The following is a 27,930-nucleotide window of genomic DNA, read 5'->3' as shown; positions in this document are numbered from 1 at the left end:
TACAAGCTGAAGTTGCAAAGCAGTTTAATTCTTGTTTTGCAGAGGGTCAAACCTGGCAAAATACATCGCGGGGAAGGTGGCGGGGGGGCGGGGTCTGCAATGCAATCGGATAGGCAGCTGCTGGAAGGGGACAGATTGGGATTTCTAGCCAAAAACAAATCAGGGCAAAAGCCTCTGCCCAAAGAGGCCTCCCATTGACTGGAGGGAGATCAAGTGAGTTGCTTGGATTAGATAAGGATTAGTTTGGATTAGATTCAACTTTTAAACGGCCAATGATGGGTCACTGTGAGTGTCTTGTCCACTGCTGTGGGACAGTGCTCAGAAGTAAACCAAGCCCTAGCTTTAATCAAGACACTGTTTATGTTTTCAATTTTTACAGCCTGAACCATTGACTAAGGTTCAAGATTGTCATGAATGTACCTTCTGTCTTTGCCTTCCCAATGAGGGAACAAGCTTGGTCTTGTTTGTTCCGGGAAACCTTTGCAGGAAAGGTCCTCACAGACACTGTTAAAAAAAAAAAATAATCATACATAATAAAAGAAAACAAGGCCTTAAAATATAATCAAATATGTAACTAACTCTGGAAAGTATTTCAGGTAGTTATGGAAAGCAAGAGCAGGACTGTAGGGTGGGATAGATTTGTACCATCATCTGCAGCGGCCACTGTCCTGCTCCTTCAAATATTTTTCTGTTCTGCTAAAGATGGAAATGCTGTAAGAAACCTTCAGTCCTGCGGGATACAGCTTCTTTGGACAGCTGCCAGGCATTTCGGATAGCTTTGCATCCGCATGCTGCAGAGCTCGGGAATCAGAGAAAGAAATACAGCCTGGTCTGCAAGCCGTGCTCAGCCGGCTGAGCATGGGGGCTCCCCTGTAAACGGCTTCAAGGATTCTTTTGTCCACTCCAGACGCTGAATTCAGACACGGGATGAGGAGACACAATTTGAGAAAGCCTAGAAAGCCAGCTTTGACTGCATGTGTACATGTCAACAACCTTAAGCTGTTAAAAAATATACCCAATGGCCTGCAGCCACAGCCTCCCCTCCAGAACTGAAGGAGAGAGTGAGCTCAGCACACGTACATACTTACGCTATAATATTTCTGCACTAAGAGAAGTTGTATGTTGACTGTTTGTGGCATGGGGCCAGTGTTTGGGAACTAAAATGTCAAAACACATCTTCAGTAAGTGAGACTGCTTTGTACGAGATCTTATCTAAGGGTGTGATTTACGGATCTGATCAAACGACAGCTGGAGCCAGGAAAAAGATTCCCCGTGAATTCAAAAAACACAGGACTAACCTAAGTAACCTCATCACTGTGTTCCTTGCTTTAGAAAGACACTGGATATCATAATAAATTGAAAACAATAACAGTAAAGTTATTATTTTCAATAAAGTGCATATTTTAGAGCAACTTGCTTTACTACCCACCATCAGATTTCGGGTTACCTGTCATAGGAGAAATGAGAAATTCCATTCTTGATATTTCCTTTGTGACTTTTTGTTTCTTGCTTAAACAGAGGAGGTCACTGAGCAGGGAATTTAACCCAAAATAAAGATCCCAGCACTCAGTCCTCCAGGAAGAACTGGCTCGGGATAATCAGTTATTTTGCTTTTTGCAACGTTTGCCTTCTACAGCACAAAAACCAATGTTGGCATGTTGGTCGGTGTACTGGGATGTGCCTCACACTGTCTGGTTTCCTGGGTAGGATCCTAAGGATCCTAAGAAAAATAAAGTCTCACTGCTTTCATTCCTCCCTCCCATTTAATTTCCAGTACGATCATTATGGACTCTCTTGTGCTTCTCATAAGGCTACCAAGAACTTGGCAGTTCTCTCTTGGCTTGACTTTTATCCTGAAGAAAGGTTGTGCGTGTCTCTCATCAGAGACCAGCTGAGTGAGTAACAGACTCAGTTTTAAGACAGTTGATATTTTTTAGCAATACCTGGGAAGAAACACTGTAGACTAGCACAGGGGCCAGTTTTACAGAGGTTTCCAGGCTGAAGTCAGGCTTCTTCCTAAATCCTAAAGAGGTTTATTCGCTGCAATATTTGTTGCATCATTTCTAATCCCAACACCATTAACACCCCTTTTTCTGCACACCCAAGTGTTTTTCTGGAAGGAAACATCCCCATTAATCCAAAGAGTGAAACTTCGTCAGAGGATCAAGCCCTCTTCTGAAAGCTTTTCTGTACCTGTGAGGTTATATCATGCTCCTAACCCGTAGTTCTGCAGCTGAGATATTGCACTGTAAATGTGAAACAGAGTCCTCAAGCAGGTTATTAGCTTAAAGTCAGGTAGCGTTTGCAGTTTTGGGAACATCCCAGGAGAGGTAACTGAGGTCTCTTTCAGGATGACTGTCTGCAGCCTGAATTGAAATAATATCTCTACTGCAGCTGTAAAAAATGCATCAAAGGAAGCAGAAACGATGCCTTAGCTATAACATTTATAAAACATCAAGGATGGCTTGTGAGGGAACCTGTGATTTTCAAGTGCTAATGGAAGAAAGGCTTGGGAGCGGTGAATATTCACCAGGACTTGGCAAATTAGCATTTTATTTCAAGACTCACGATGAGTGATAGAACTCAGGGGAAAATAATCAAGGTCCTCTCTGGTTCATGCTACATGAATTTTGTGAATATTTAACATTTCGCCAATTGGGTAGGTCTCCATTTCCTAACTGATCTTTTCGCATAAATAGTTACCCAGGCGCTCAGATTCCCACATCCACAAAAAGATCTGAAAGGACTCATCCAAACTCATGACCATGCAGAGCAAAAGGCTTCCTTTTCCCTGGGGAAACCTCGGGTCTGCTGGAAAGAGAGAAGAGCTGTGAAGAACAAAAAATGTATTTGATTTGATTTTTTTTTTCTCTTTGCCCTTTTTTTTTTTTTTTTTTTTGCCTGAGGAGAAGTCTGGTCCCCCTGAAGTGGAAAGGTGTGAGACAGGCAGATGGGCAAGTGCTGCTGTCTCAATGTGACCCTTGCCTGAAATTAGCCCGGGGGTCTGCCCTCAGAGGGGGGTGACAGGATAGTGGTGTAACCACACGTCTCAATGACCACCAGAGATTGACTGACAAGCTGAAATGTTGTCAGTAGTGCCTCCAAGTAGGATTAGGAGACAGATCTCCAAAAGCATAGGATTAGGACACTACCTGTCTTTCCAATAAATAACGATGCATCACAGGGAGAGGCTGGAGATACAGGCTGGATAAAAAAAGCATGGCAGCCCAGAAAATGGAGTTAATGGGGAACTTAGGAGATCAACTCATCCATCCTCAAACCCTAAGCAGAAATTACCTAGCCGTCCCCGAGAGAAGGCTACTGTGAAGCGTGTCCAGAGGACAACGGAGCTGGTGAGGGGTCTGGAGCACAAGTCTTGTGAGGAGCGGCTGAAGGAGCTGGGGGTGTTCAGCCTGGAGAAAAGGAGGCTGAGGGGAGACCTTATTGCTCTCTACAGCTACCTGAAAGGAGGGTGTAGCGAGGAGGGGGTCAGTCTCTGCTCCCAAGTAACAAGTGATAGGACAAGAGGAAACAGGCTCAAGTTGCACCAGGGGAGGTTTAGATTGGATATGGGGAAAAATTTCTTCACCAAAAGGGTTATCAAGCATTGGAACAGGCTGCCCAGGGAGGTGATGGAATCACCATCCCTGGAGGTATCTAAAAGATGGGTAGACATGGTGCGGAGGGACATGGTTTAGTGGTGGTTTTAGCAGTGTTACATTAACAGTTGGACTCGATGATCTTAAAGGTCCCTTCCAACCTAAACCATTCTATGATTCTATACAAAGATGGATGTTCTTAAAACCCTCCAGTGGCAGAATTCCTCCCTCTGCCCCCAACAACTTACTGCATCTCTTAACTAGCCTTACCCCTGAAAAAGGTGTCCTGATGCCAACCTAAATACACTCTGTTGCGGTTCAGATCTAGGGTGCTCTGCCTGGACCACAACAGCCATAAATTCAAACATCATCTCAGGCTTGAAGGAACGTGTATCTGGCCATCCCATTCTTACAAAAGATGAGCCTGAGCCATGAACCTGAATGTAGCATGCAGCCAAAGTTCAGCCCCATGCCAGGAGATACAGAGACCAATCTGAAATTGTACTGTAATTTTTCTTTTATGGTTTGAGAAGAAAGTTTAATTTTCAAGAAAGAAATTGATCTGAAAAGCAAATTTTGAGCTTTTCAAGCAGTTCTTATCTGAATAGTCACAAACCAAGGGATCATCTTACCACCACAAACACCCCGCTGCAGGTCTAAAATTCTGCTGTGATGACTGTCCCCCATGCACTTGCACAGCACCCTTGAGGGAAGTCTGATCTCGGGTGGTGTTTCCTGGCATTGCAGTATGACAAATAATAATTAAATGTCCTGACAAAATGAAACGGCTCAGGAAATTTAGAGCTGCCTCTGATTATGCTCAGGTGGGCACTCGTACTTCAGTTAGGCACTCCATTTGGCTTTCTCCTGTCATCTGTTATGACACAGGTATAGAGGATACCTCCACTTCGAGGGGTAATGGCTTTAAACTGAAAGAGGGGATATTTAGATGAGATACTAGGAAGAAATTCTTTACTCTGAGGGTGGTGAGACACTGGCCCAGGTTGCCCAGAGAAGCTGTGGCTGCCCCATCCCTGGAGGGGTTCAAGGCCAGGTTGGATGGGGCTTTGAGCAACCTGGGCTGGTGGGAGGTGTCCCTGCCCATGGCAGGGGGGTGGAACGAGATGATCTTTAAGGTTCCTTGCAGCTCTAACCATTCTATGATTCTATGATTTCAGTGGCAAAGTTGATTTAAGAAATCCCTGCCTCTTGCCCCAGCTCTGCAGTTCACCACTCTCATCAGTCAGCCCAGGTTAAACTTTTTAGAAGTTTCCCTACACCCAAGATCAGCAGAGTGATCTGAGTGAAAGTTGCACCAAATCACATTGGTAATTACTTGCAGGGCTGCTGCCCCTTCTGTGCTAGGTCCAAGCTACTGCATTACAGAATAAAATAAGGCCAAGCAAACCATCTGCTCTGGTGGTTCAAATAAGTTCATCTCACTTGCTACTGTAATGGTCTAATTGGGATCCATGGGCTATAAGGTGTCCTCAAAATGTGAAGAATTGGAAGAATTGTAGTTGTCCTCCAGTTTATTCAGAGGAAGAGGAAATTGCAGAATGATTTATTAACTGGCTCATGGTAGTGTACAAGTACTGTAGCAAAGCCAGCCACTGAAACTGGAGTTTCAGTCCACTTTCCATTAACCTGGAGTCTTACCAATGGTACATGAACCAGTCAGTCTAAGATGGGCTCTGCACTCCAGGGGACCAGCAAGGCAGAAAGATGATTTCTCAGCTGTTGAGAGCTCTGTGCAGGACTGAGGAGTGGAGTCTGGCCTCTAGTTCCTAGCACCAGTAAAAATGAAGTCTGTAGCTGCTGAGGTGGTGTAGGACCGTCATATCTGTAGGGATGTAGGGTGATAATATGACCCTGTGAGGGTTAACCCTGACTCAGGACCATCATCCCCGTAGGGATGGTGGGACCTGCAGGAGGTTCCTTTGCAGTGGTGTAGGAGCCTCCACTTTTGCCTGCTACCATAGGGATGACCATGCAGGGTGAATGGGATGTGCTCAACGGGCTGATTTGCACAGCTGAGGAGAGAAAAAGGGAGGCTGAGACCTGCCTCTTTCTGCATATCAACACAGCTTGGCACAGACCTGAAAGCCACTGTCACCTGCCCTCTCGCTTACATGGCCAGGGGTGAGCTGGGCAAACAACGTTTGAGACACTCAGCTCCAAGCCAAACACAGCATGCCAATGATACCACAGGCCCTCTAAGGCGTGAAATTGTTCCCTTTTATTCCGAGCAAGACATTGAACTTCTCATCATAACGCAGCTAAAGCATTTATTGAAAATACAAAAGAATTATCTTGACAATTACTCCTTGGAGTATCCTGTAATACAAAGTCTTGGCTGATATAAAAATTGTTGTTGGCCTCTTGCTTATGAATATAACCTAGCACTGATTGTTAAATATGCCAGGCCTTGTAAAAATGGGTAATTCAGCAAGAATAAGGTCTATCTACTATTTAATCAGCAGGGATCATTGCTGCTGGCAGCATGAATAAAGTCTGTTCCAAGTATCAGTTAAAAGAAGTTTTCTCAAGAGACCTTGTTTTCAGAAGCAATTTCTCCATGAGATGAGAAATGAAATCAGATGAATAATTTACATGAGTGTCATCCTGGAAAGGGAAGTTTCCTGTGGCCCCCTCCAACTTACCACCATAACCACCTGCAGACCTGCCACTGCCCCCTCTTCATCCTTACCATCACACTGGGGACCCTGGGGGTACAAAACACCTGAGCGCTTATGGGGCAAGTGACTTGAAGAAAACGATGTTGCAGTGTGAAAAATCAGCACTCGTGGTTTTGTGACTCTTTTCTGAAACATGGGGCCGCCACTGAACTGCCTGCAGATGGAGCAGACTTAACTTCATCTGAGAGCTGACCAGAATGGGTCAGAGGTAGATGTCCTTCAAGAGGCTATTGCTCTCCACTGGCTACGAAAGGGGCCAAGAGGCACCTCAACAGGGGACACCTAAAGCCAGGTGAGATGGATCCCACCCAAGAGTAGCTTGTATGGGACAGGCACTGGCTTTTTAGTCCTGTGATTGTACCAGGACTGTTACAAGGGCATCCAAGGCCATGGCAACATTACAAAAAAAAGTAATAGACTTAAAAAAATACCACTGGGGCTTTGGACGTGGAGAGGAATGCCGTTTCCTGCACTATTATTTCCTTCTCAGCTCGGTGCAAGGAGCAACAAATGCAAATAAGCTGGAGCCCCTGGCCCAGTGCCGAGCATCCCGCCTGATCCCGAGCCAGCAGCTTTTCAGAACTATGTGCCCTTGAAGTGAGGAAACCTTGAAAAACGTGTCCTCCCCCCAGGTCTGTTTTGAAATCAGAGCCCAGCCACACCGAGGGCTGCTGCGTGTGAGCCGGTACCTGCATTGCGTATCTGACATCCCAGGCAGCTGCGCATGGGAAAGGGTGACACGCAGAGGGCTGTCATTAGCCATTGTGATGGGCTGGGCTATTCCCAGCACTCCAAGACACCCTTTTTTGTCACCAAAAGAAAAAAAAAAATGCTGACTTGGCTTTTTAAACAAGGGCAAGGGAAAAAGCATATTATCCTCAAGGAACATGGGCAGCCCTTTGAAATGGAAGATAAGCACCAAAGGTCAGGAAGAAAATGAGCAGGGTCTCAACACTCATGGGGTGAAATAGAGCAGGATTACTGGAAAAAAAAAAAATGCACTTTAATCTAGCTCAGCACCTTGCACTTATTTTACGTGTTTCCTGGAACCTCCATGGCTGATTTCTCTTAGCAGATCTGTCCAGCCCGAAACGCTTGCACCGATCCATGCTGCTAAGTGCTACTCTTACTGCTGCTGCTCTTCACTGATGTGTTGAGGCCATGTGCCGTGCTCACACAGCACAGGAAAGGCACAGCTGTGACATCCTTGGTCAAGGGTGAGTTTTAATGAGTAACGAGATGTCCTTTCCTGCCCTGACTCCAGTGGTGATAGGCTCCATTACTGCTACAACTCAAGTGATTGAAAAAGTTCTCTTTGAGCCCAAACTGAACATCTGATTTTCTCAATCGCTGTCTCCTCAGCCAGAAAAGATGCATAAATCATAAAATCATGCAATGGTTAGAATTGGAAGGGACCTTAAAGATCACCTAGTTCCAACCCTCCTGCCATGGGCAGGGACACCTCCCACTAGACCGGGTTGCTCAAAGCCCCATCCAGCCTGGCCTTGAACACCTCCAGGGATGGGGCAGCCACAGCTTCTCTGGGTAACTCACCACCCTCAGAGTAAAGAATTTCTTCCTTCTATCTAATCTATATTTACCTGGACCTGAGCAAAGCTTTTGACACTGTCCCGCATGACATCCTGGTCTCCAAGCTGATAAAATATGGGTTTGATGGATGGATAATTCAGTGGATAAAGAACTGGCTTGACAGCCGCACCCAAAGAGTGGCCATCAATGGGTGCATGTCCAAATGGAGGCCAGTGACAAGTGGAGTCCCTCAAGGATCAGTACTGGGACCCATCTTGTTTAACATCTTTGTCAGCGACACGGACAGTGGCATAGAGTGCACCCTCAGCAAGTTTGCCAACGACACCAAGCTGTGTGGGGCAGCTGACGCGCTGGAGGGAAGGGATGCCATCCAGAGCGTCCTTGACAGGCTGGAGAGGTGGGCCTATGCCAACCTCATGAAGTTCAACAAGACTCCCTTTGGATGGCATCTCCCCCTCTACTCCACTCTCGTGAGACCCCACCTGGAGTACTGCGTCCAATTCTGGAGCCCCCACTACAAGAGAGATATGAATGTGCTGGAACATGTCCACAGAAGGGCCGCAAGGATGATCAGAAGGCTGGAGCACCTCTCCTATGAGGACAGGCTGAGAGAGCTGGGGTTGTTCAGTCTGGAGAAAAGAAGGCTCCGAGGAGACCTTATAGTGGCCTACCAGGATCTTAAGGGGGGCTACAAGAAAGCTGGTGAGGGACTTTTTAGGATGTCGGGTAATGGTAGGACTAGAGGGAATGGATTAGAACTAGAGATGGGTGGATTCAGACTGGACGTTAGGAAGAAGTTCTTCACCATGAGGGTGGTGAGACACTGGACCAGGTTGCCCAGAGAGGTGGTAGAAGTCCCATCCCTGCCAGGCTGGATGGGGCTCTGAGCAACCTGATCTAGTGGGAGATGTCCCTGCCCATGGCAGCGGGGTTGGAACTAGGTGATCTTTAAGGTCCCTTCCAACCCTAACAATTCTATGATTCTATGATATATGGCTCAGACATACATAAATGGTTCATAATGGTGCTGTCCTTTTGAGAAACCAGTAGGTAGCTGTGAAGAATGACTCCTTCAGATAACTTTCTCTGTACTGGAACAGTTTTGCCACAAACCCTGATCCTCCAATGTCACCTATTAGGGAAAGAAATGATCCTGTTTCCTTCCCAATTCCTATTCTCTGAAATGCTTGTCATTCTTGCCTTCCTCCAGACTCCAGCATGGACCCATCTTCATGTGATAGCAAAACTGAGCCAAACCCAGGCACTGAAGGCAATGGAGCAACTACCCCAAATTTTCCATAAAACACTCCCGATAACCTCCCAGAACAGGATGTGCTTTCCTTGCAACACTTTTTTTATTATTGACTCACATTTTATCTGCAGGCCATTTACGTCTCCTGATCCTCTTTCCAGCCAGGTGTGCCACTTGCCTCCTCCTTCCCTCCCTATATGACTTGTTGCATTTCATTCTGTTAACTTCGGGACCATCCCTCTAGCTTAATAAAATCATTTCCAGTTCTCACCCTAACCTCACACATGTTTGCAGACTCTTCTACTTTGATACTGTTGATCATCTCCTGAGGGTGGGATTTACCTCACCTAACTTTAGATGCCTACCTCGGACTCATTGCACCTCTTACAATGCAGCAGAAAACGTCTTTTTGAGTGACTGGGGCGGGTTATCTGGAGGTTTTTCTCCTGCAGAGCTCACGGGAGCCATATATATTTTAGTGGTGGAGTTGGCAGTGTTAGATTAACAATTGGATTCAATGATCTTAAAGGTCTTTTCCAACTTAAGCCCTTCTACGATTCTATACATTCCCTGCTTTTTTCTGAGAGCCACTGGGGTGGCAAGAAAAGCCTTCGCCAAGTCAAAGAGTCGGCCAGAGTAGAAAATAAAACTGCCTTGATATGATTTATTCTTGCCATGGATGTTTTTTTATTACCTTATTATCCCCTAGGTGCTTATAAATTGATTGCTTGATAATTTTTAACAGTACGTTCCTGGCTACTGGAATAAAGCTGGCCGGTCTCTGATTCCACAGACGCTCATTCCCCTCCTTCTCAGAGACAGGGTCAGTGTTTGCCCTTCTCCAGTCCCCCGAAACCTCCTCACCACATCCCCTGTGAGGATAACCTCTGAGAGGAGCCAGGCTTTACTCTTCCCACCTCACAGCTACTCCTTCATAGGCTTCTTCAGGTCCTTGTATACATCAGACTCACCTCCTCCCATCTTTTAACCTGTTCTTGCCCAGCTCCATCTCTGCTCCCATTGCTCAAAATTAATTTCACTCGCTAATCCTTTTTTGAAGGGTGAAGAAAGGAAGGTATTTCCTGTGTTTTCCATTATATGGCTTTCCGCTCTTGGAGAATTCACAGATTTACTCCATCCTCCATTTTCCTCTTGCTTTCGTGCACGTACAGAATTGCCTGGGTTGGTTTTTGCATCACTTGTCACTTGAAACCGCTTTGGTGTCTTGGCTTTTCTGATTTTAAGCTTACATATATGGCCTAATATTTAAATTCTGTTTTCTTGGGTCTGTATTTTCTTTAATGACTCCTTTATTAATTTCTAATTCTTAGGAAATTTCCGGCATAAGTGCTTACTTGGTTTGCTTTTTCTTACTTTGCTGTTTTGGCAAATATCATCAATATTTCTCATCAATGTTTGGGCGAGCTCCTGAAGATCAGTGGATAGATGGAAGTAAAACTGCATAAATTGACCAATGCACTGTGGGCCTCTCCAGGCGTTTACCCAGCCAAGGTTCACGGAAAAGAGAAGGGGCGCAGCGCTTGTCTTCTCTTCCCTGTCATCACGTTGCTCTTGCTGCTGAGCTTGGCTGGGAAGTCCTGCCATCCCACAGCTTGCGAGGCCTTTATCCTGAATAAATAAAGGAGAACATTCATTCTCTGAACTTTCCTCTTGAAAAACAGCTTTACGTCAACTCGGGATAAAATCCACAGCCCCAAAGGAAAATTTCCTTAAGGGAAATAACGTGTCAGGCTGTGGGAGCTGAGGGCACCGCCGCATGATTTGGGTTTAGCTGCCCTGATGGTCACAGCTCGTGTCCTGGGACCGAAAACACCAGGGAAAAAAGCAGGGAGGCAGCTGGGCGGCATCCCAGTTGCCAAAATAATAGAGCGGAATTTAGCGACCCCCGAGGTCCCGGACACCACCCGGGATACAGGCGAGCCCTAAGGGCTTTTTGCACGGGTTCAGAAAACCCCAATATTTTGAAGTGCAAATCAGGCTTTTGATAAAGCAAAGGTGCGGTTTCATGGCGGGGTGTGGAGCAGCAATAGCTGCTAAATGCTGTCTGCCTCCTCCTGCAAGGAGGGGTGAAATCGGGGTGGGGGAGTGGGGGGGTGTTTATTGCCCGCCTTTACGGCTGTGTGTTTTCACACGTGTGAGATAGATACTGTGCTCTCTTGTAAATGTAGCAGCACTTGAAAATAAGGCCTCGGACAACTTTGGGCTGCTGAATGCAGCAGCAGGGAAAAATTACCGTTAATTGGGAGAGCAAGAAAAGGGAGGAGGCACCACTGGTTCCCAGAAAGCCTCAGGAAAACTGTCCCCTTGTGCATACGCGTGCAATCCACCGATGCATCACAGATACCATCTCTTAACAGATTATTTGCAGGTTATTCATAGAAAATAAAATTTTATTTATGAAATACCTCTCTAGTTTAAATGTCTTGTGTGTGTCTAGTTTAAATGTGTGTGTGTGTGTGTTTTCACTAATTGCTGCGCCGTACCTGGGCAAATAGAGCCTGAGGCAATTCCCAGGTGGAAAATTATCATCCAGCAACCAATTCTTGAAAAGGGGTCTTTAGCAGCAGCCTAGAAAATCTAAGAAAATGCAAAATGTTAGAGCCTGAGTAAACCTGTGTTAAGATACGGATTTGCTTAATAGGTGCTTCCACGTATAGTGTGTTCAACCAGCTTATGTAAGAGCACAAACTTCAATATTTGGTTTAGAATTTAATAGAAAGGCGACTGATTGCAAAACACAATCGGATTTACCAACTCAGGGGAATGAAGCCTTTTTATGAAACTAACAGTTACACATATAAAATCAGCCAAAAATGAGTTAGCAAGAGCAAACTTCCAGCTTGCTGACTGAACTCATGATTAAACCATGATTGAAGCCAGTGAGCTAAATGAACACCTATCAACCCAAAATTCAATTCAGCCTTGAAATACAGGCAGGACTGTTTCTGATGAGGGTTATTTCAGCCATGGGGAGCCAGCACGTTGGCACCAGGGGGTGTGTTGGCTCAGCTGAGGGGCTGGGGAGATTCAGCGCAGGCAGCAACAGGCATCTGCCCAAACTGCCTGGCACTGATGACCCCACCAGGACAGGGGATTCCCAAGCCCATGATAACAGAATTCCCTCCTGTGTTGCAAACAGGACCTACTTGGGAAGCACGTCAGCTCCCACAGTTTTCTTTTCTCACAACATTTACCGCTGTTTTTAAGGCCATTGCTCAGCATCATATGATATGATGAGATTTGCAGCCTCTTTGGCTTTGTAACTAAACACAAGTTCCCACCTCTCAAAGTCAGGGAAGAAAACTCCGGCGTGTGATCTCGGTGCTCCCTAAACACGGCCTCAAGTATGCTGAAAAGAGAGAGAAAATGAAACCTACCCTCTGGGGAGGAGGCGGTAAAGGGGGATGGAACTAGTATTACATAGAGTAGCAATAAAAAACAGGTTTGAGGCTGCAGTTTGAGATCCTGACCCATCAGCAGACCCTGCAATGTCTCAGGTCATCTTGCCATGCACCACAGGAATAAAGGCATAGGATAATTCTGGTTGGAAAAGACCTGGGGAGGTGTCTGGTCCAACCTCCTGCTGAAAGCAGGGTCAGCTCTGAGATCAGATCGGGATGCTCAAAGTTTAATCCAGTCTTGAAAAACTCCAAGGACAGAGCCTGTTCAGCCCCACTGGGCATCCTGTGTCACTGCTGTCCTTACATCCAGCAAGATCCTCTCCTGTCTCCATTGATGCCGTTGTTCCTTGTCCTCCCACCACGCACCACTGAGAAGCACCTGGCTCTATCTTCCTCATAGGGATGAGCAGCCTGCTATGGGCTGTCCCCAAAGATGTCTCATCTCCAGCTCCCTCAGCTTCTCTAACCTGGGCAAGTCCTCCAGCCCTGAGCATCCTGGGAGCCCCCAGCATCCCCAGACCTCCCAGGGCTGACTCCATGCTCTCCCAGACCAGGACCACCAAATCCCTGACTAGCACTATCCCCCTCCTCTCCCACGCTGGTATGCCCAAAGCCTTGCTGGGACAATTCATATCTTCACCCCATGCCTGAACCCCTGACCCTGCTGCCCACCCCCATGCCCCCAGACCAGCATCCTCAAAACCTGCTGGGGTGATTTCATGCCCCCCCTGCCCAGTTCTCACAAGCCCTGCTGGGACTCACTCTATCTTCTCTTTCTCTTTCTCTTCTCTGACTCTATTTCCCAGCCCTGTACCCCCAGTCCTCCTGGCAACCTTCCTACCATCCCCAAACTGGTAGCCAAAATCCCACCAGAACTCCCTCCAACCCATCACCCCAAACTCTGCCTGCCCTCTCCAGCCTGGCACCCCAAACCCCACTGGGACCTTCCCAACCTGGAACCCCAATCCCTATCCAAAATCCCCAGCCTGGCACCCCAACCCTTGCTAGGACTCTCCCAGCCTGGCACCTCAAAAACCTCCAGAACTCCCTCACCCCAGCATCCCAAACCTTGACAGAACCTCCCCAGCCATGGCACCCCAAACCCCACCAGGACTCCTCCAACCTGGCACCCCAAACCTCACCAGGATTTACCCCAGCCTTGCACCCCAAACACCACTGGGACCTGGAACTCCCCTGATACCCCAAATCCCGCCAGGCCTCCCCCAGCCCAGCATCCCGAACTCTGCCGGGACCTACCCATCCTGGCACCCCAAACACCTCTGGAGCTCCCCCAGCCCAGCATCCCAACCCTGACAGGACCCCTACGCACCCTCCCCAGCACCCTTATCCCCACCAGGGCTCCCCCAAACCAGCACCCCAGTCCCTCCCAGGACACTCCATCGCTATCCCCATCTCCATCTCTATCCCCATCTCCATCTCCCTTCATCCTCACCCCTATCTCCATTCCCATCCCCATCTCCATCTCCCTCTATCCCAATCCCCACTCCCTTCTCCATCTTGGTCCCCATCCTCACCTCCACCTCCATTCCCATCTCTCTCCATCCCCACCCCCATCTCCATCCCCATCCCTACCCCCATCCCCATCTCAATCTCTATCCCCAGCTCTGTCCCCGTCCCCATCTCCCTCCATCCCCATCTCCCTATTCATCCCCACATCCATCCCCATCCATTTCCATCTCCATCCCCATCCCGAGCTCTGTCCCCATCCCCATCCTCACCTCCATCCCCACCTCCATCCCCATTCCCATCCCCATCTCCCTCCATCCACACCTTCATCTACACCTCCCTCTATTCCCACTCCCATCTCCATCCCCATCCCTACCCCCATCCCCACCTCAATCCCTATCCCCAGCTCTGTCCCCATCCCCATCCTCACCTCCATCCCCACCTCCACCTCCAACCCCGTTCCCATCCCCATCTCCCTATTCATCCCCATCTCCACCTCCAACCCCGTTCCCATCCCCATCTCCCTATTCATCCCCACCTCCATCTCCAACCATCTCCATCCCTATCCCCATTCTGAGCTCTGTCCCCATCCCCATCCTCACCTCCATCCCCGTTCCCACCTCCACCTCCATCTCCATCCATCCCCACGTCCCTCTGTCCCCACCCCCATCTCCATCCCCATCTCGATCCCTATCCTTAGCTGTCCCCATCCCCATCCTCACCTCCATCCCCATCCTCACCTCTATTCCCACCCCCACCTCCATCCCCATCTCCATCTCCTTACTCATCCCCACCTCCATCCCACCCCCACCTCCATCCCCATCTCCACCTCCATCCCTACCTCCATCCCCCTACTCATCCCCACCTCCATCCCCCTACTCATCCCCACCTCCATCCCCATCCATCTCCACCTCCACCCCCATCCCCATCTCCCTACTCATCCCCACCCACCTCCTCCACCACCACCACCACCACCACCACCACCACCTCCACCTCCCTACTCCCTACCCCTACTCCTACGCCCTACTCCTACTCCTACTCATCCCCATCCCCATCCCCATCCCCATCCCCATCCCCATCCCCACCCCGGCCGGGCCCTCCCCCGCCCCGCCCGCCCCCGCCCCGGGGTGTGTCCGTCGCCCGGGAGGCGGGGGCGGTTCGGGGGCCGCTTTTGTGCGCGGCGGGACCGTTCTGTTCCGCGTCCCTCCGCGCCCGCCATGGCCGCTCCCCGCCCGGCGCACGGCTGCGGCAGCGGCGCGCTGTTGGGCCGCTTCGGCGTCCTGCTGCAGGCGCTGCTGGCTCTCTGCGCCTTCAGCACCCTCATGCGTGAGTACCGGGGGATGCTCGGGGGGGTGGCGGCATCCCTCTGCCCCGCCGGGGACCCTCTTTGCCTTCGCCCGGCTCCGCCCGGAGGTGGCGGGCGGGAGGGGGTGTTGGGTACCCGTTTATTTATAACAAGCCCCAAGTTTCGCGTTCATCTACCTGTAGGATTTAAAGCGAAGCGCGGTGTTTTGTGGCTGCCGCTCTGTACCGAGCTGGCAGTTACGGCGCCAGATGCTTGTTCTTAAAAAACTCTTGTTTCCAGCCTTAATCTGGTGGTAATGAAGCACCGCGGACTGGCAGCTATAATCTGTAAAGGTTGGCTCCGCTCGTACGAGCCATTACTCAGTCACTTAGAAAATTTTAATGATGTAAATGATGAAAACTAATGGTGTAAACCCGAGGATTTACAAGGAAGAAGACGCTAACAAAAATAGGGCGGGTGTCAGATGCGGTGCCGCTTGATTACAGCAATAGCGCCCGTAAGCGCGTTGTGATGTTCTTTTGTTTAACTTTGCTTCAACTGTAAAGTTTTTAGGGCTTGAGAGGCTGGGGAGGGAGGGAGGGAGGTTACCGAGAGAATGTGTTTTGCTGATTGAGGGTGGTGATGGGAGAAAGCGGCTGAGTAGTGAGTAAAGGTGGGGAGCATTAATACTGAAAGACCCGAGAAAACTTGCTGTTGTTTCGTGCTACAGCTGCGTCTCGCTCCGAGCAGCTTGTGCGCCGCTTCCCTTTAGGGTTAAGTGATTTAACACAAGTTGGAGAACGTGCCAGAACTCGATCTGTTTTCCTTGTTTAAAAGCCAGTGGTGACGGTGAACTCAAACTTCCAAGTTTTCTGGCTAAGTAGCTGCAGATTTTGAGGCTCGCTTGCCCCTCGCTGCCTTCTGGAAACCAGTTTCAAAGGCTCCAGCGCTGCGGTTTAATGCCAAGCTGCCAGGGAAAACTGCAACAAGCTCTTCCTGCGATAACTGATAGCTTTTTCCAGCTGGAGTAGCCCACTTGGCAACACTTCGCTGCTTGCGTGTCACCAAATACTGACAGTAAGAGTAGATTAATTTTGTGTGTCTGGTCCCCTTTGTGATGTGTGCGTGGGGGTTAATTGTCCCGTAAACTCCGTGGGGTGTCCCGTAAACTCCGTGGGGTGTCCCGTAAACTCCATGGGGTGTCCCATAAAATCAAGGACATCAGTTAATCATATCAAAATACTCCTGTGGATGAAGGCTTTGTAATTCCTGGTAGCAAATGATCAGCCCTGGGCTAACTGTTCTCCCCCTGGTGCAAGGGCTAGTATTGCCTTGAACATTAACATCCTCTTGGTAAATGAAACCGAAAGCTGATTTGCTGTGGTTTCGTTGTGAATCAGCTCAATGACTAAACCTGTGAAGGGAACTGCCGGCTGGGACCCCAAAAGCAGATGTGTTTACAGCCCTGGGATCTCAACCACGGCACCTCCTCTGGCTGCAGCTGGGCTGGTGGTCCCTAATTCACCCCAGCTGTTTCTTATCTGGAGGCTTTCTCAGATCTGCTCTTGGGGCTGTTTGTGTGCAGACATTTAATCCATGACAGTGGGAGTGGGTTTACCAATGACTTTATGTTAGGTAATAACTTGCTTTAGGACTATCCATGTGGCCCGTTCAGTTGGCAGCCTCCTGAGGAGGAGAAGGTTCCAGCAGGTGGAAGGTGTGGGAGCCTCTGGAGCTGGTTGGTGATGTGTGTTCAGAGTCGACAAGGTTCCCGAGAACCTGATTGGCATCTTCCTTCCAGCCCAGCATCAAGTTGGGCAGTCCCAGCTGGATGACTGCCTCACCTAGATCTTGGGATGCTGCTGTCACTGGAGTCAGCGTCAGCCCTTCTTTGATACTTCTTTTTTGTGTGCGTATTTCTGTCACTTGTATGTCTGCGATTTTGGCTTTAATGGAATATTGCAGGCCGGCTTGCTCCATCTTACAGGTCAATGAGTGGAAATCCTATTCCTATCTGAACCCAAGCCAATGCTTGTTGGATTCTTTCTACTTTAAAGTCCCAGTTCATCTCAGCTATAGGGGCGCCTGAACTTGAACGGATAAGACTTCCAAATTTTGCAGATATTGTTCAGAGCACTTGAAAACATCTAGAGGAACTTGGTCGAACAATAATGTGGTGTTCTGCAAAGTTTTGCAGGCCCATGTGCACGGGGTGTGATTGTGGGTCCCAAGCACGGCCCATTGCAGTATAGGTTGTTATCAGAAGAGTTTGTATCCTTGAATTTCTGTCTCTTGGGGCTGTGGAAAGATTCTCTCCTGATAACCTGGTTGGAAGACCCAATGGAGGAAGTTAGTCTTGACTGCCTGAATGGGATGCATGGGGTGGTTGCTCCCCATTGCTGTGGGGGATGAGAAATGGGTCCTTTGTGTGGTGAAAACAGGACCCAGAAGTAAATGATGCCCGGCCTTGGTGGGGAATCAGGAAAGCTGTTTAGTGTGGTTGTATTAGTCTGCCAGCTACCATGAGCAACAGCGATGACAGAGTTTATTTGAGTCTACAAACACTCTCTCACTTCTCCATCAAGAAGGTCTTTGAGGAATCAAACCCACTTCTGATACGGTCCAGGGCTTGCTCTGGTTGTAATTTTGCCCCTTTTGGTAATCGAATGAAAATGAGTTGTTATTTTCCCCACCTGCCTGCGGTGGCTTTGGGTGCACTTTGGCTGTAAGGACACTTCATTCAAGTGTCTGTGTCTTAGTTCTTGTAGCAAGATGCCGTAACACCGAGCAGCTGTGTGTGTGTGGCAATCCCTTTTCGTGGGCAGGAACTTGCCCTTAGGGAGGTCGTGACCTGGAGGAGCAGGGATAATTGCGCAATCCCATCTGAAGTAGTTTTTAATGAGCATCACTCAGCTGAGTGGAAGAAGCATGTTGCAGTTATCTCAGCTGCAGATGCTGGGTGTGATTTGGGGGTTGAGTCCCTGCTATTTGTTTAAATTTTTTTTTTTTTTTGGAGGAAGGGGCCATATGATAGCAAAGGTTGTCCACGTTTGCACCCTTGGACAGCAAAACCCTATGATATCAAGGGAGATCTTGTATATAAATTTTAGCCATAGCCGCCTTTGTGCATTAACTGGAGTGCAAGAGAAACGGATTTGGGGAGTTAATGGAGCTTTTTCTCCATTGTGGATGGAAAAGGCTTTCCTTGGAGCTGGTATACTTGTTCTCTACCCCATCACAAACAGTGTGGAGGATGTCTAAGAACATCTAAGTCTCTTCCAACTTTCTCTCTTACTGAAGTTGCCTTGGCAACCCTCTGAGCTCCTCAATGAGTTTTAGTAGGACTTGTGCTGCAGGTGTCAAAATAGACTTAGCTCTTGGAGAGAGTTCATGCTGCCAGGCAAGGAGAGCTGTACTGGACTGATCTCCGTAGCCCTGTTCACACAGCGAAACCTGGTTTTCAGCTTGACTTTTGAAAACGTCTTGATCCTGGTAAAGAACATAAGTACCCCCTTGCTCCATGGTCCATGTTTTCCTGTCCCTGTGGACTTCACAGCTGACCTTCCAATGCATTTTTCTCCAGAATGGTGGGCAATTGGTTAGTGAAAATAGGAAACAGTCTCCCAGTGAACGGAAGTGTCTGAAGTTTGAGAGGGATTGGTGGAAGCCATGCTACTCATCTCCATCAGATAGATCAAACTTAAGCAACCTTTTGTGACTTAGTAGGACCTGTCGCGACAGGACAAGGGCCTTTTAAGCTAAAAGAGGGGAGATTTAGACTAGATGTTAGGAAGAAATTTTTTATGCTAAGGATGGTGAAACACTGGCCCAGGTTGCCCAGAGAGGTGGGAGATGCTCCATCCCTGGAAGCGTTCAAGGTCAGGTTGGATGGGGCTCTGAGCTACCTGTTCTAGTTGTTCTAGATGTCCCTGCTCATGGCAGTGCGGTTGGACTAGATGTCCTTTAAAGGTCCCTTCCAACCCAAACTATAGTATGATCCTGCCCCAGTGCTAAGTTTAGGTTTGTTGCTGTACATAGTTTGAACTGCTGCACTGTTTCTGGGCTTCAAAACTTTCCTGTGTACGTTCTGTTCTGTTTTGACTTTTACACTGAAAATCTCTCATAAGGGTGGGTGGAAGTGTGAGTCTGTGTCAGGAAAGAGAAGAAAGAAATGGTAGAGCACTTGATCTGTCCAGACTTCCATTCTGTTCTGAAATAAACTTGCCTGGGACGTGAGAGCGCTACAGGCTCACCGTGCCCAAGACGGGCTCCGCTGGCTTTGCTTCCCCTAACAGAAATGCGTAACTGTGTTTGATTATTCACGCACATGTATATTTAAATGGGAACTTCACCACTGCAGATGCTTTTCCCTCTAGGGGAAAACAAATCCACAAAGGTTAACCGTGCTTTGCACCTCCAGAGACACGGGGCTTAATAGTCAATTTACATGTTGGTTTGTGAGTTAAGCAAAAAGCTACATATGGCAGGACTCTCAAGACATATTTCTTCTGCTTCAGTATATCTGAAAACTGGCTGAGCTTGAAAACGCGCGTTGTGCTTTGTAAGCTGGAAGGTCTGCGCAGCACTTGCTGTGCTTCATTAAGCTGAATGCAGCTTTCTACAAAGCTTTTGAATTTCAGCTGTTGATGACGGTGACCTCTTTGTGGAAGTCACCTTTTGAACAGCTAAACCAAGCGGTGGAAGCGGCGTATAGCACCGCGTGGACTGGGCGGTTCCTGAAGGAACAAATGGGTTGGGTGAGCTGAGAAATGAGCTGGCAAACTAGAACTTCATGAAAAGTTACCGGTAACCCAAGAGCTGCGAAGCACCTTGCTGAATTAGTTCTGCAACAGGTGGTGAACAGTTGATATTATAAGTGTCTTTTAACCCTGTACAAGAGACTTCACAGAGAAACTAGTCTTCTGTAATTCAGGGATAGAGCAAGCAAAGCTTTCAGATGGAATCTGTTAAATTTCCAGCTGTTTTTTTTTAACAGCACTTGTGAGAAAAGTGTATGGCAGATAGACATCAGTGGTAATTTACTAACCCTGTTGCATCACTTCATTCGTCAGGTGGTATTCTCTTAACGATCTCGGATCTTATGGTCTTAAGATAAAGCATTCCTTGTCTAAACCCCATTTTCAAGGGACTGACTCGAAATGTAGTGATGTTTTATGTGCAGAGAGTTGCTACTGCCTCCCCCAGGACAGAGTTAAATAAAACGCTCTGCGTTGGGGCTAGAGCCCAGCCCCACTCCAGGTCTCCTATAAACCCTACTGTTTCATCAAATAACGTGCCCTGTCCTCAAAGTGCAGAGTGTGACTAATGCTTGTTATCTCAAAGCTATGGTTTGTGACCACCTGGCACTTGGCTGTAATGACAGCTGTAAAAATCCCCATTAGAAACAAGACATACAGGGTAGAGCTTAAAACTGAGAACCAAACCAAAGTACAATGTGGCCTTCATTTAGGCAGTTAGGGTCCCCAGGTGGATGGGTGTTCCAGCTGAGGCTCTTGGGATGTTTCTGCAAGGTAGAGGATGGGGAGGTGGTGCTGCTCTGTGAGTTCCAGAGCTTCCCCTGCATTGGACCTGCAGATGACTCTTGATTTGTGTGGGGAATAGGAATAGATGGGCCAAATAACATGAGGAACTACACAAGAAAGGGGAGAAGAGCAGCTGTTAAGTGAGATGTCCAGGCCTTTTCTTTTTTTTTTTGTTAGGAAAAAGCAGAACTATTTCTTTTTCCTATGGCCCACCTGCATCAGCCTGGGAGCTGCAGTATGCAGCACCATGCAGGACTTTTCACAGGGTTGTTGCTCTAGCAGCAGCTTCCTGAGTGCCTGCTGTTCATGCATATTCCTCTTGCATGCCATAGCACTCTAACCCAGAATAAAATCGTTTTATCTGAAAGATGCTGTAGAGTAGCCCAGCAATAGTTGGATATCTTCAGTAGAAGCTAGTCCAATCTATATGCTTTCCTGTTGCCTTACGTCTTGTAGACCCAGAGATGGCAGGCTGAGAGAGCTGGGGTTGTTCAGCCTGGAGAAGAGAAGGTTCTGGGGAGCCCTTATAGCCCCTTCCAGGACCTGAAGGGGCTACAGGGAAGCTGGGGTGGGACTCTTGATCAGGGAGGGGAGCCATAGGACGAGGGGTAGCAGTTTTAAGCTAAAAGAGGGGAGATTTAGATTAGATATGAGTAAGAAATTCCTCACTGTGAGGATGGTGAGGCACTGGAACAGGTTGCCCAGAGAAGCTGTGGCTGCCCCATCCCTGGAGGTGTTCAAGGCCAGGTTGAACGGGGCTTTGAGCAACCTGCGCTGGTGGGAGGTGTCCCTGCCCAGGGCAGGGGGGTTGGAACTAGGCGATCTTTGAGGTCCCTTCCAACCCAAGCCATTCTATGGCTCCTCTAGCGTTGGTACAAGGGGGTTTGGGAGGGCATGACTAAATACATCTAGTGCAGACTAGAGGATGTAAGTCAGGAGCAATCTGTCTCCTTGCACCACCGGTAGGGCTGCTGCTGCTCCCAGAACTGACGGAGGATACAGGCTTTGAGCCTTTTCGGTTCGGGCGCGCGCTTATCTCACAAGCAGCGCATTGGCCGCTGTCTGCAAACAGTGGCTGCTGCTTCCTCCCATTGTGTCTCAGGCCGAGCTGTCCGAGTCGCTGCATGCTCAGGCTAAGAATAGTGCAGACCCCAGGGTTTTGGCCTCTGTATCCTGCATGTTGGCTTCTTTCCTGCCTGGGGCTTGGAAAAAGCCTGGGAAAGGGTGTGTCCTGCAAAATAGGTTGAAATATGTTATTGGAGACTATACTGCCTATAAATAACATGGAGGTTGGGCAGAGGGAGAGCTGCTCTTTCCTCCTGGGTACAGTAGTTCTGAGTCCCCTTCTGTAAAGGCCAGAAATAAAGTCCTGCTCCTCTTGCTAGTATGATGTTGCCCCGGAGGTAGGCCCTTCTCTTAGAAACAGGTGACAGAGTAACCAGTTCTGGGCATTGCAGCCTTTATTTTTGGTGGACTGTTGACAATTTAAGGCTGCAGCACTTTCTCTGAGTACTTCTAGTATCAGATTTACTTTCCGTATTCATCCTCTGGGGCCTGTCGCTGAGCTCGGTGGGGTCAGGCTTGCATCTCCTGTAAATCAAGTCCTAAAAGCTTTGTCTGAAGTTTGGAAGGGAGATGATGACTCAACTTTTGAGCCCTTTGGATGATTGCAGTCAGGCTTATCAAGGAGATAGTCTGACTCTCAGCCAAGCACACCTAAGCTTCTCCTTGGGAAATAAGTTGCCCCCTTTAATTTTTGTAGAAACCTGATGTAGTAGTTTGTTTTGCTAATCGACTGCTCGTTGCTACCGCAGCTAATTCTGCCTGGATTAAGGTTTTTATGTCCAAAAGAGGTAAAAGACACCTGTGCTGCTACAGACGTGTGCAGCAAAGCTGTCTGAACACAATGTAGAGTCAATGGATGTAAAGGAGGGATGTTGATGTGGGAATGCTCCATAAATGGGTTGAGGAACAGCATGAGGGAGTTGAGTGGTTGGTGCTGTGCTTGTCTTAATTGATTATAATAATCAGGGAATTTTTTTAAAAACAAAAGTGGACTATGGGAAAGCATTGCTGCAGGCTTGGGCAACTTCAGGGAACTGTATGTGTCTAGGGCAGGCAAAGCTGTCCCCTTTCTACTGCATCAAGAAAACACTATAATAGATGTCTACCTCTTATGACTGAAAAAAATAATAATTTGATGATAGCTGTCACTGAGCTTTTGTCTTTTAGTTTTCTTGTTATTTACAGATCTATGAATCTAAGGAAAGACTCTCCTCCCAAACGTTTATGGGGTTTGTTTGTTTTGGTTGGTTGGTTTTTTGTTCTTACATTTCACAGGTTCTTAGTCAGATGTCCAACTTCCACCCAGCCTGGTACCCTCAGGGAATATGTGATCTTTATTGTCCTTGACTGAAGAGGAAGGGCCTGGGAGTATTTTGTTTCCTGCCCTGCCCTTTCTCAGTCACGGGCAGGGTATGTCTCTCAAATTGTCACTCATCTTCCTTCCCTTTTGTTTAACTTCGTGGCTTTTTATCTGCAGTAACTGGAGCCAAGTAGGGGCAGAGTGGTGACTCATGAGGACACCAGCTCAAGAAGGCAGGCTGTCATCTCAGTGGTGCTTTGCTCCTGGGTGCAAAAGCCTTAGTGCTTTGGTGCTTGGTGCTTTGCTCCTGGGTGCAAAAATGGCATGGACCTGGGTCCCCTTCTCCTGACTCTTCTAGGAGCATCTTCCCATCTGCCTAGCCTTTTCCTGAGATGTGCTTTGGACCATGTGGCAAGTCTAAACAGTCACACAGCACTTCACCCCTATGCTTGCAACAGCCTGTATGCTTCAAGTTGGGACTTTGTGATGCTTCCTTCTGTTGTTCTTGAGGACTATCTTTGCATTTCCTTCAGAAAGGCTTCATTTCTACAGTGTGAACTATTTTACTGTTGGCAGCCGCTCACTTGACTGTTAGTTGGAATTTAAATGGAATAAGTCAGGATCGGATTGAACTGGGTTCAGTGCAGGGTTGGGTCCTGCAGGAAGAACCTGGACAAGTAGTCTCCATCTTCCTCTGTTTAGCAGCTTGGGTTTTTCAGTAGTGCTTGCTGTAGCATCCGGCCCTGTTACAAGGACCCTCAGCCATGAAACAGCTCTATTTCACCCAGCATCTCCCATCAACCTGTGGCGTCTCTGCGGCAGCAGAAAGCACTGCTGGGTGGTTTTGTGCTGTCAAAGAGGTAGTTGACTTGACACAACTCCCGAACTTGCTGCTCTTCAGAACACTGCTCTGTGATAAAAGGCGCAACTCATCAGGCCATCGACACTAGGCAGGACTTGCCTTAAACGTGCTGCAAACATTCAGACTTTACACCACCAGTGGAAATGGGAGTTGAGGCTGATTTCTCAAGCTTCCCTGCTTGAAGTCAACCCTAGAGCAATTGTTCCCAGCCTGCGTTCACCTTTGAGGTTCCTTGCTTCTTTTAGACTTCAAAGATTTGTCTGAAAGCTTGCCTGTACCTCCACTGGTGGTTTTTTTTTTCCCTCTTAGAAGGATGTGGGGAGACAATCTAGAGGTTCATGTGAATTTTACGTGCAGCATATGTTACTAGGACTAGTTTCCTACTTCGTAATGATATGAAGAGGTGTGAAATGAGATCGGCAGTCCTTACTGTGTGTGTACTTGCAAAGACACCAAAAGTGGTGACTAACACGTGGGTCTGTGAGAAGCAAGTGTGTGCCAGTAGACAGGGGGATGTCTGCTTTGCTGGCCTTTGGGGTGGTCCAGGCTGCTGCCCTGACTGGGCTTGCAGGTGGCTGGCAGCTTGGGGGATCACTCAGCTGTAGAGATGTGCAGTAACATTGCTCCCTTGCAAAAGCCAGCTCGCTTTACAAATGGACAAAGCTGAGAAGGGAAGCAGAGTTAAAATAATCAGTGCTGTTGGTAAGACAAATTCCTGATGTCTTCTGGGGTAGATCAGTACGTGCTAGTCGCACTATTAGTCTAGTTGGATGGGGATTCTCTTGCATCTTGTGCAGCTCTGTGTACACTTAACTCATTTTTTTAATTGGTTGTAGGTGCTAGAACTGAAAATTCACATATTTCTTGTTTGCTTGATGCATGCATAAGCATGCATGACCCTTCCTAAAGTAAGTCTTCAGGGTGGACTGGTCTGCCTGAGCCATGGTAGCAAACCCATGCCTACAGCCAGTGGAAAACTGAGTTGACCCCAGTGAGTGGAGACACCTTTTGAGAAGAGTGAAAGGAGACTTCAGCCTTTCTCCAGCCCTGTCCAGCTGAGCTTCTGGCCGTGCATGCCATGGCTTGGCTCTCTGCAGGGCTTGGAAGAGGAGAGGGATGCTTTGCGGTTGCTGCTCAGCCTGTTTCTCCAGGGCCTTACTGTGCTTCCCAAAGTGCCGCTTCAAAGAGGACTTCATTAGCTCCTTGAGTTTCCAAAGACCTGGTGCTACTTTCCTGTGGATTTAGCATCACCCCTAACCTCTGGGTCACAGCTACCAAACAACTCCGCTGCCTTGTTTAAGCTCCAGTAATCTTGGCTGGATTTCTGGTCTAATTTGGAGACAGCCTGCTGCAGCTTCTCCCAGTAAATGCCCTATTAAGCAGTTAATTATTTCTCTATAATACTAGCTTTTATCTTTAATACAACAGTTTTACTGTCTCTGATAATTACACAGTCTCGGATAACTCTCTTAAATCTAATGAGGCATGACAAGCTGTGTTCAACAAGGCACCACACCATTAACTTCTTACCTCTCACTTGTCATCACGCTGAATTACTGTATTCCTAGCCTGAGTGGCTGTGGATACATGACATGTCGCTTCTCATTAAGACGATAATGGAAGTCATCCCTGGTGTTCTTGCAGTTGGGCTAGTGGTCAACTGACTGGCTTGGTGGCCTGCGGACCCCTTCAGCAGCTTCTCTGCAGCATCGTTGTGCTCTTTGCCCCGTGAGCTGGGCAAGCTTGTTAGGTTTGGGTTAGTTTAAATACTTCTGGCTATTCAGATGGCTTGGTTGGTCCATGGGCCTTTTGCTTGTGGGTGGGTGAAAAGCATCAGTGCTGGTGGACCTTGTTTGTGCTGATGGAAGTCACTGCTGCAGGGATATCTCGTGGTGGGGTTCAGCTGGGTAAGGGAAACCAGGTGGGTTTTCTTTCTGGACTGGGACAGGCCACAAACTGCTGTGGAAACGCTTGGCATAACCTGGCCTGACTGCTGCTTTGTTACCCATTAACAGCAATAGCTGATTAGGTCATTGGAGTGCTGGTGTTCCTGGGGGCTTGAGAGTGACACCAAAACCCCTGCACGTGCCTGACCAAAGTCTTGGGGCTGGGGATCGTCTTGTCGTATATCACTCTCACCTTGCCAGTAAAAGAAGTACAAAGTTGTATTTTGTCCTGGTTTGAGCAGCACAGGACTAATTTTTCTTCTAATGCTTGGGAAAACTGCACTGTTAGAAGACTCTAGTGTCTGAATTCATGAAAATATTTACTTTATCGCCAGCTACGCTTTGCGGGATTCAAGGTCTCAGTGTTTTCCGGCTTGCCAGGTGCAGGGATGAGGAGGAGCGAGATCTGGGCCCTTGACCCAAACTGGTCAACAGGATTATTTCATATCATGAGCATCACTTTCAATATAAATTAGAAAGTTTGCTGAAAAGTTTTCTCTCTCTCTTTGGTGGTGGTGGTCCAGAGAACTTCTTGCCCCGGTGCCGGAGCCCTGAGCCCTTCCCTTCCTCCCAAAGCCACAGCGCTCGCAGTGTCCCACATTTGCTGTCCCCTGCTGGGAGTTGGCAGAGTGTAATCCTTGCATGTTTTATATTGGTATTGGGATCAATACTGGTTCTCTAGTATTATTGTTAATTATTTAGTCTTATTCTATTAAATCTGTTTATATCTCAACCCTCGGGTTTCCTTGTTTTTTCCAATTGCCCTTCCCAGTTTTGGGGGGGGGGGGGGGTCTGAGTGAGAGAATAATTGTCTAAATGGCAATAAATTGTTGTGGGTTTCTCAAACCGTAACATACTTCTAAAATGTCAAGGCTCCTGGCAGGGCAGTTCCTGCATCTTTCCAGGCTGGACCGGGCCGGCATTTCCCAAGGGAACGCAGGCTGTCCCTCAGGGCAGATGGTGGGGCTCCAGCTGGCAGGCTGAGTGCTCAAGTACAGCCGGACTGAACAGATCAGTTAATTACTGTCTAGATGCAGAACAGCAGAGAGACCTTCTTTTGGAAACGGGCTGTATCCAGCCAATGTTTTGGTTTTTCTTCCTAGCCTTTACGGAGCCTGCTTCTGACTCTACTTTTGGAGGTGGGTGTGAGTCCTGGTGCGTGGAGCCTGCACGAGTTGTGCCGTCAAAGCTGTGTGTTTCCCCACGGGGCAGGGGAGGAAAAACCCCTTCTTTCAGGTTATAACCCGAGTCATTCAGATTCCATGTGGGGTGTTTTATGGGATGCCCACGGGGCCAGCTACTGTAGTGTGCATGGATTTAGGTCAGTTCCTGGCTCTAAAAGGGCAGTTTTTAATTGGAAAGGAGCTGTTAGCTTCTCCACGTTTTCATTAACTGAAAGACTAACCAGTGGGTGGAATGTAAATCTCGGAAGAGAGCTGGATACCAAGTTATGTTTGGAATCGTGCTGGCCTTATCGGCAGTGTTGGTGATCTAAAATAGACCAGAGATGCTGCTTGTGCCTTGTTCCTCCCACGGGCAGTAAGGAAACTCGTGCCTGTAAAAGCGCGTCTCCTTACCCCACTGGAGAGCAGGCACAAGCATATGGCTGTGATGCCCCTGCTTTCAGCCGTGGCACTCTTGGTCCCTGTCTCCATATCCCCAGGTTGTCCTGGGAAGGGTCCTCATGTGCCAAGAATTGTCAGCAGTGAGAAAAATCCCTTTGCTGGGTGTAAACTTGAAGGCGGTGGTCGATTACAGGTAGCTGGAGCGGGGAAGGGGGATAAAGAATAGCTGCGATAAGCAGAATGGTGTGTGTCTGTTCTGGCTTTCGGTCGCTTTTTAAAGGAGCAAATTAGGCTACAGGGCTCCCAAGGGTGAAGACTTAGTGATGATAAAATACATTAACTGATGGTCCGCTTGGACTTCTGTGGTCTGCGTA

General features: G+C 48.2%; 1 protein-coding gene across 4 annotated transcripts in view; it reads left to right on the top strand.

Annotated features, from left to right (window-relative positions):
- The first annotated feature begins 15,143 nt into the window (after positions 1–15,143).
- Positions 15,144–27,930, top strand: part of LOC128916463 (store-operated calcium entry regulator STIMATE-like) — a 37,541-nt gene continuing 24,754 nt past the window's right edge. For all 4 annotated transcript variants that reach the window (XR_008468977.1, XR_008468980.1, XM_054218201.1 and 1 more), the window contains exon 1: positions 15,144–15,316. Coding sequence is in view for 2 of the 4 variants with exons in the window: in XM_054218201.1 (XP_054074176.1) it covers positions 15,208–15,316 (109 nt within the window). In the remaining 2 variants the exon portion in view is untranslated. The remainder of the gene's footprint in view (positions 15,317–27,930) is intronic.

This window comes from Rissa tridactyla, chromosome 1, assembly GCF_028500815.1.
Source record: "Rissa tridactyla isolate bRisTri1 chromosome 1, bRisTri1.patW.cur.20221130, whole genome shotgun sequence".
Classification (NCBI taxonomy): domain Eukaryota; kingdom Metazoa; phylum Chordata; class Aves; order Charadriiformes; family Laridae; genus Rissa; species Rissa tridactyla.
The sequence above is the reverse complement of the archived record's forward strand: the minus strand, read 5'-3'. Positions and strand labels throughout refer to the sequence as shown.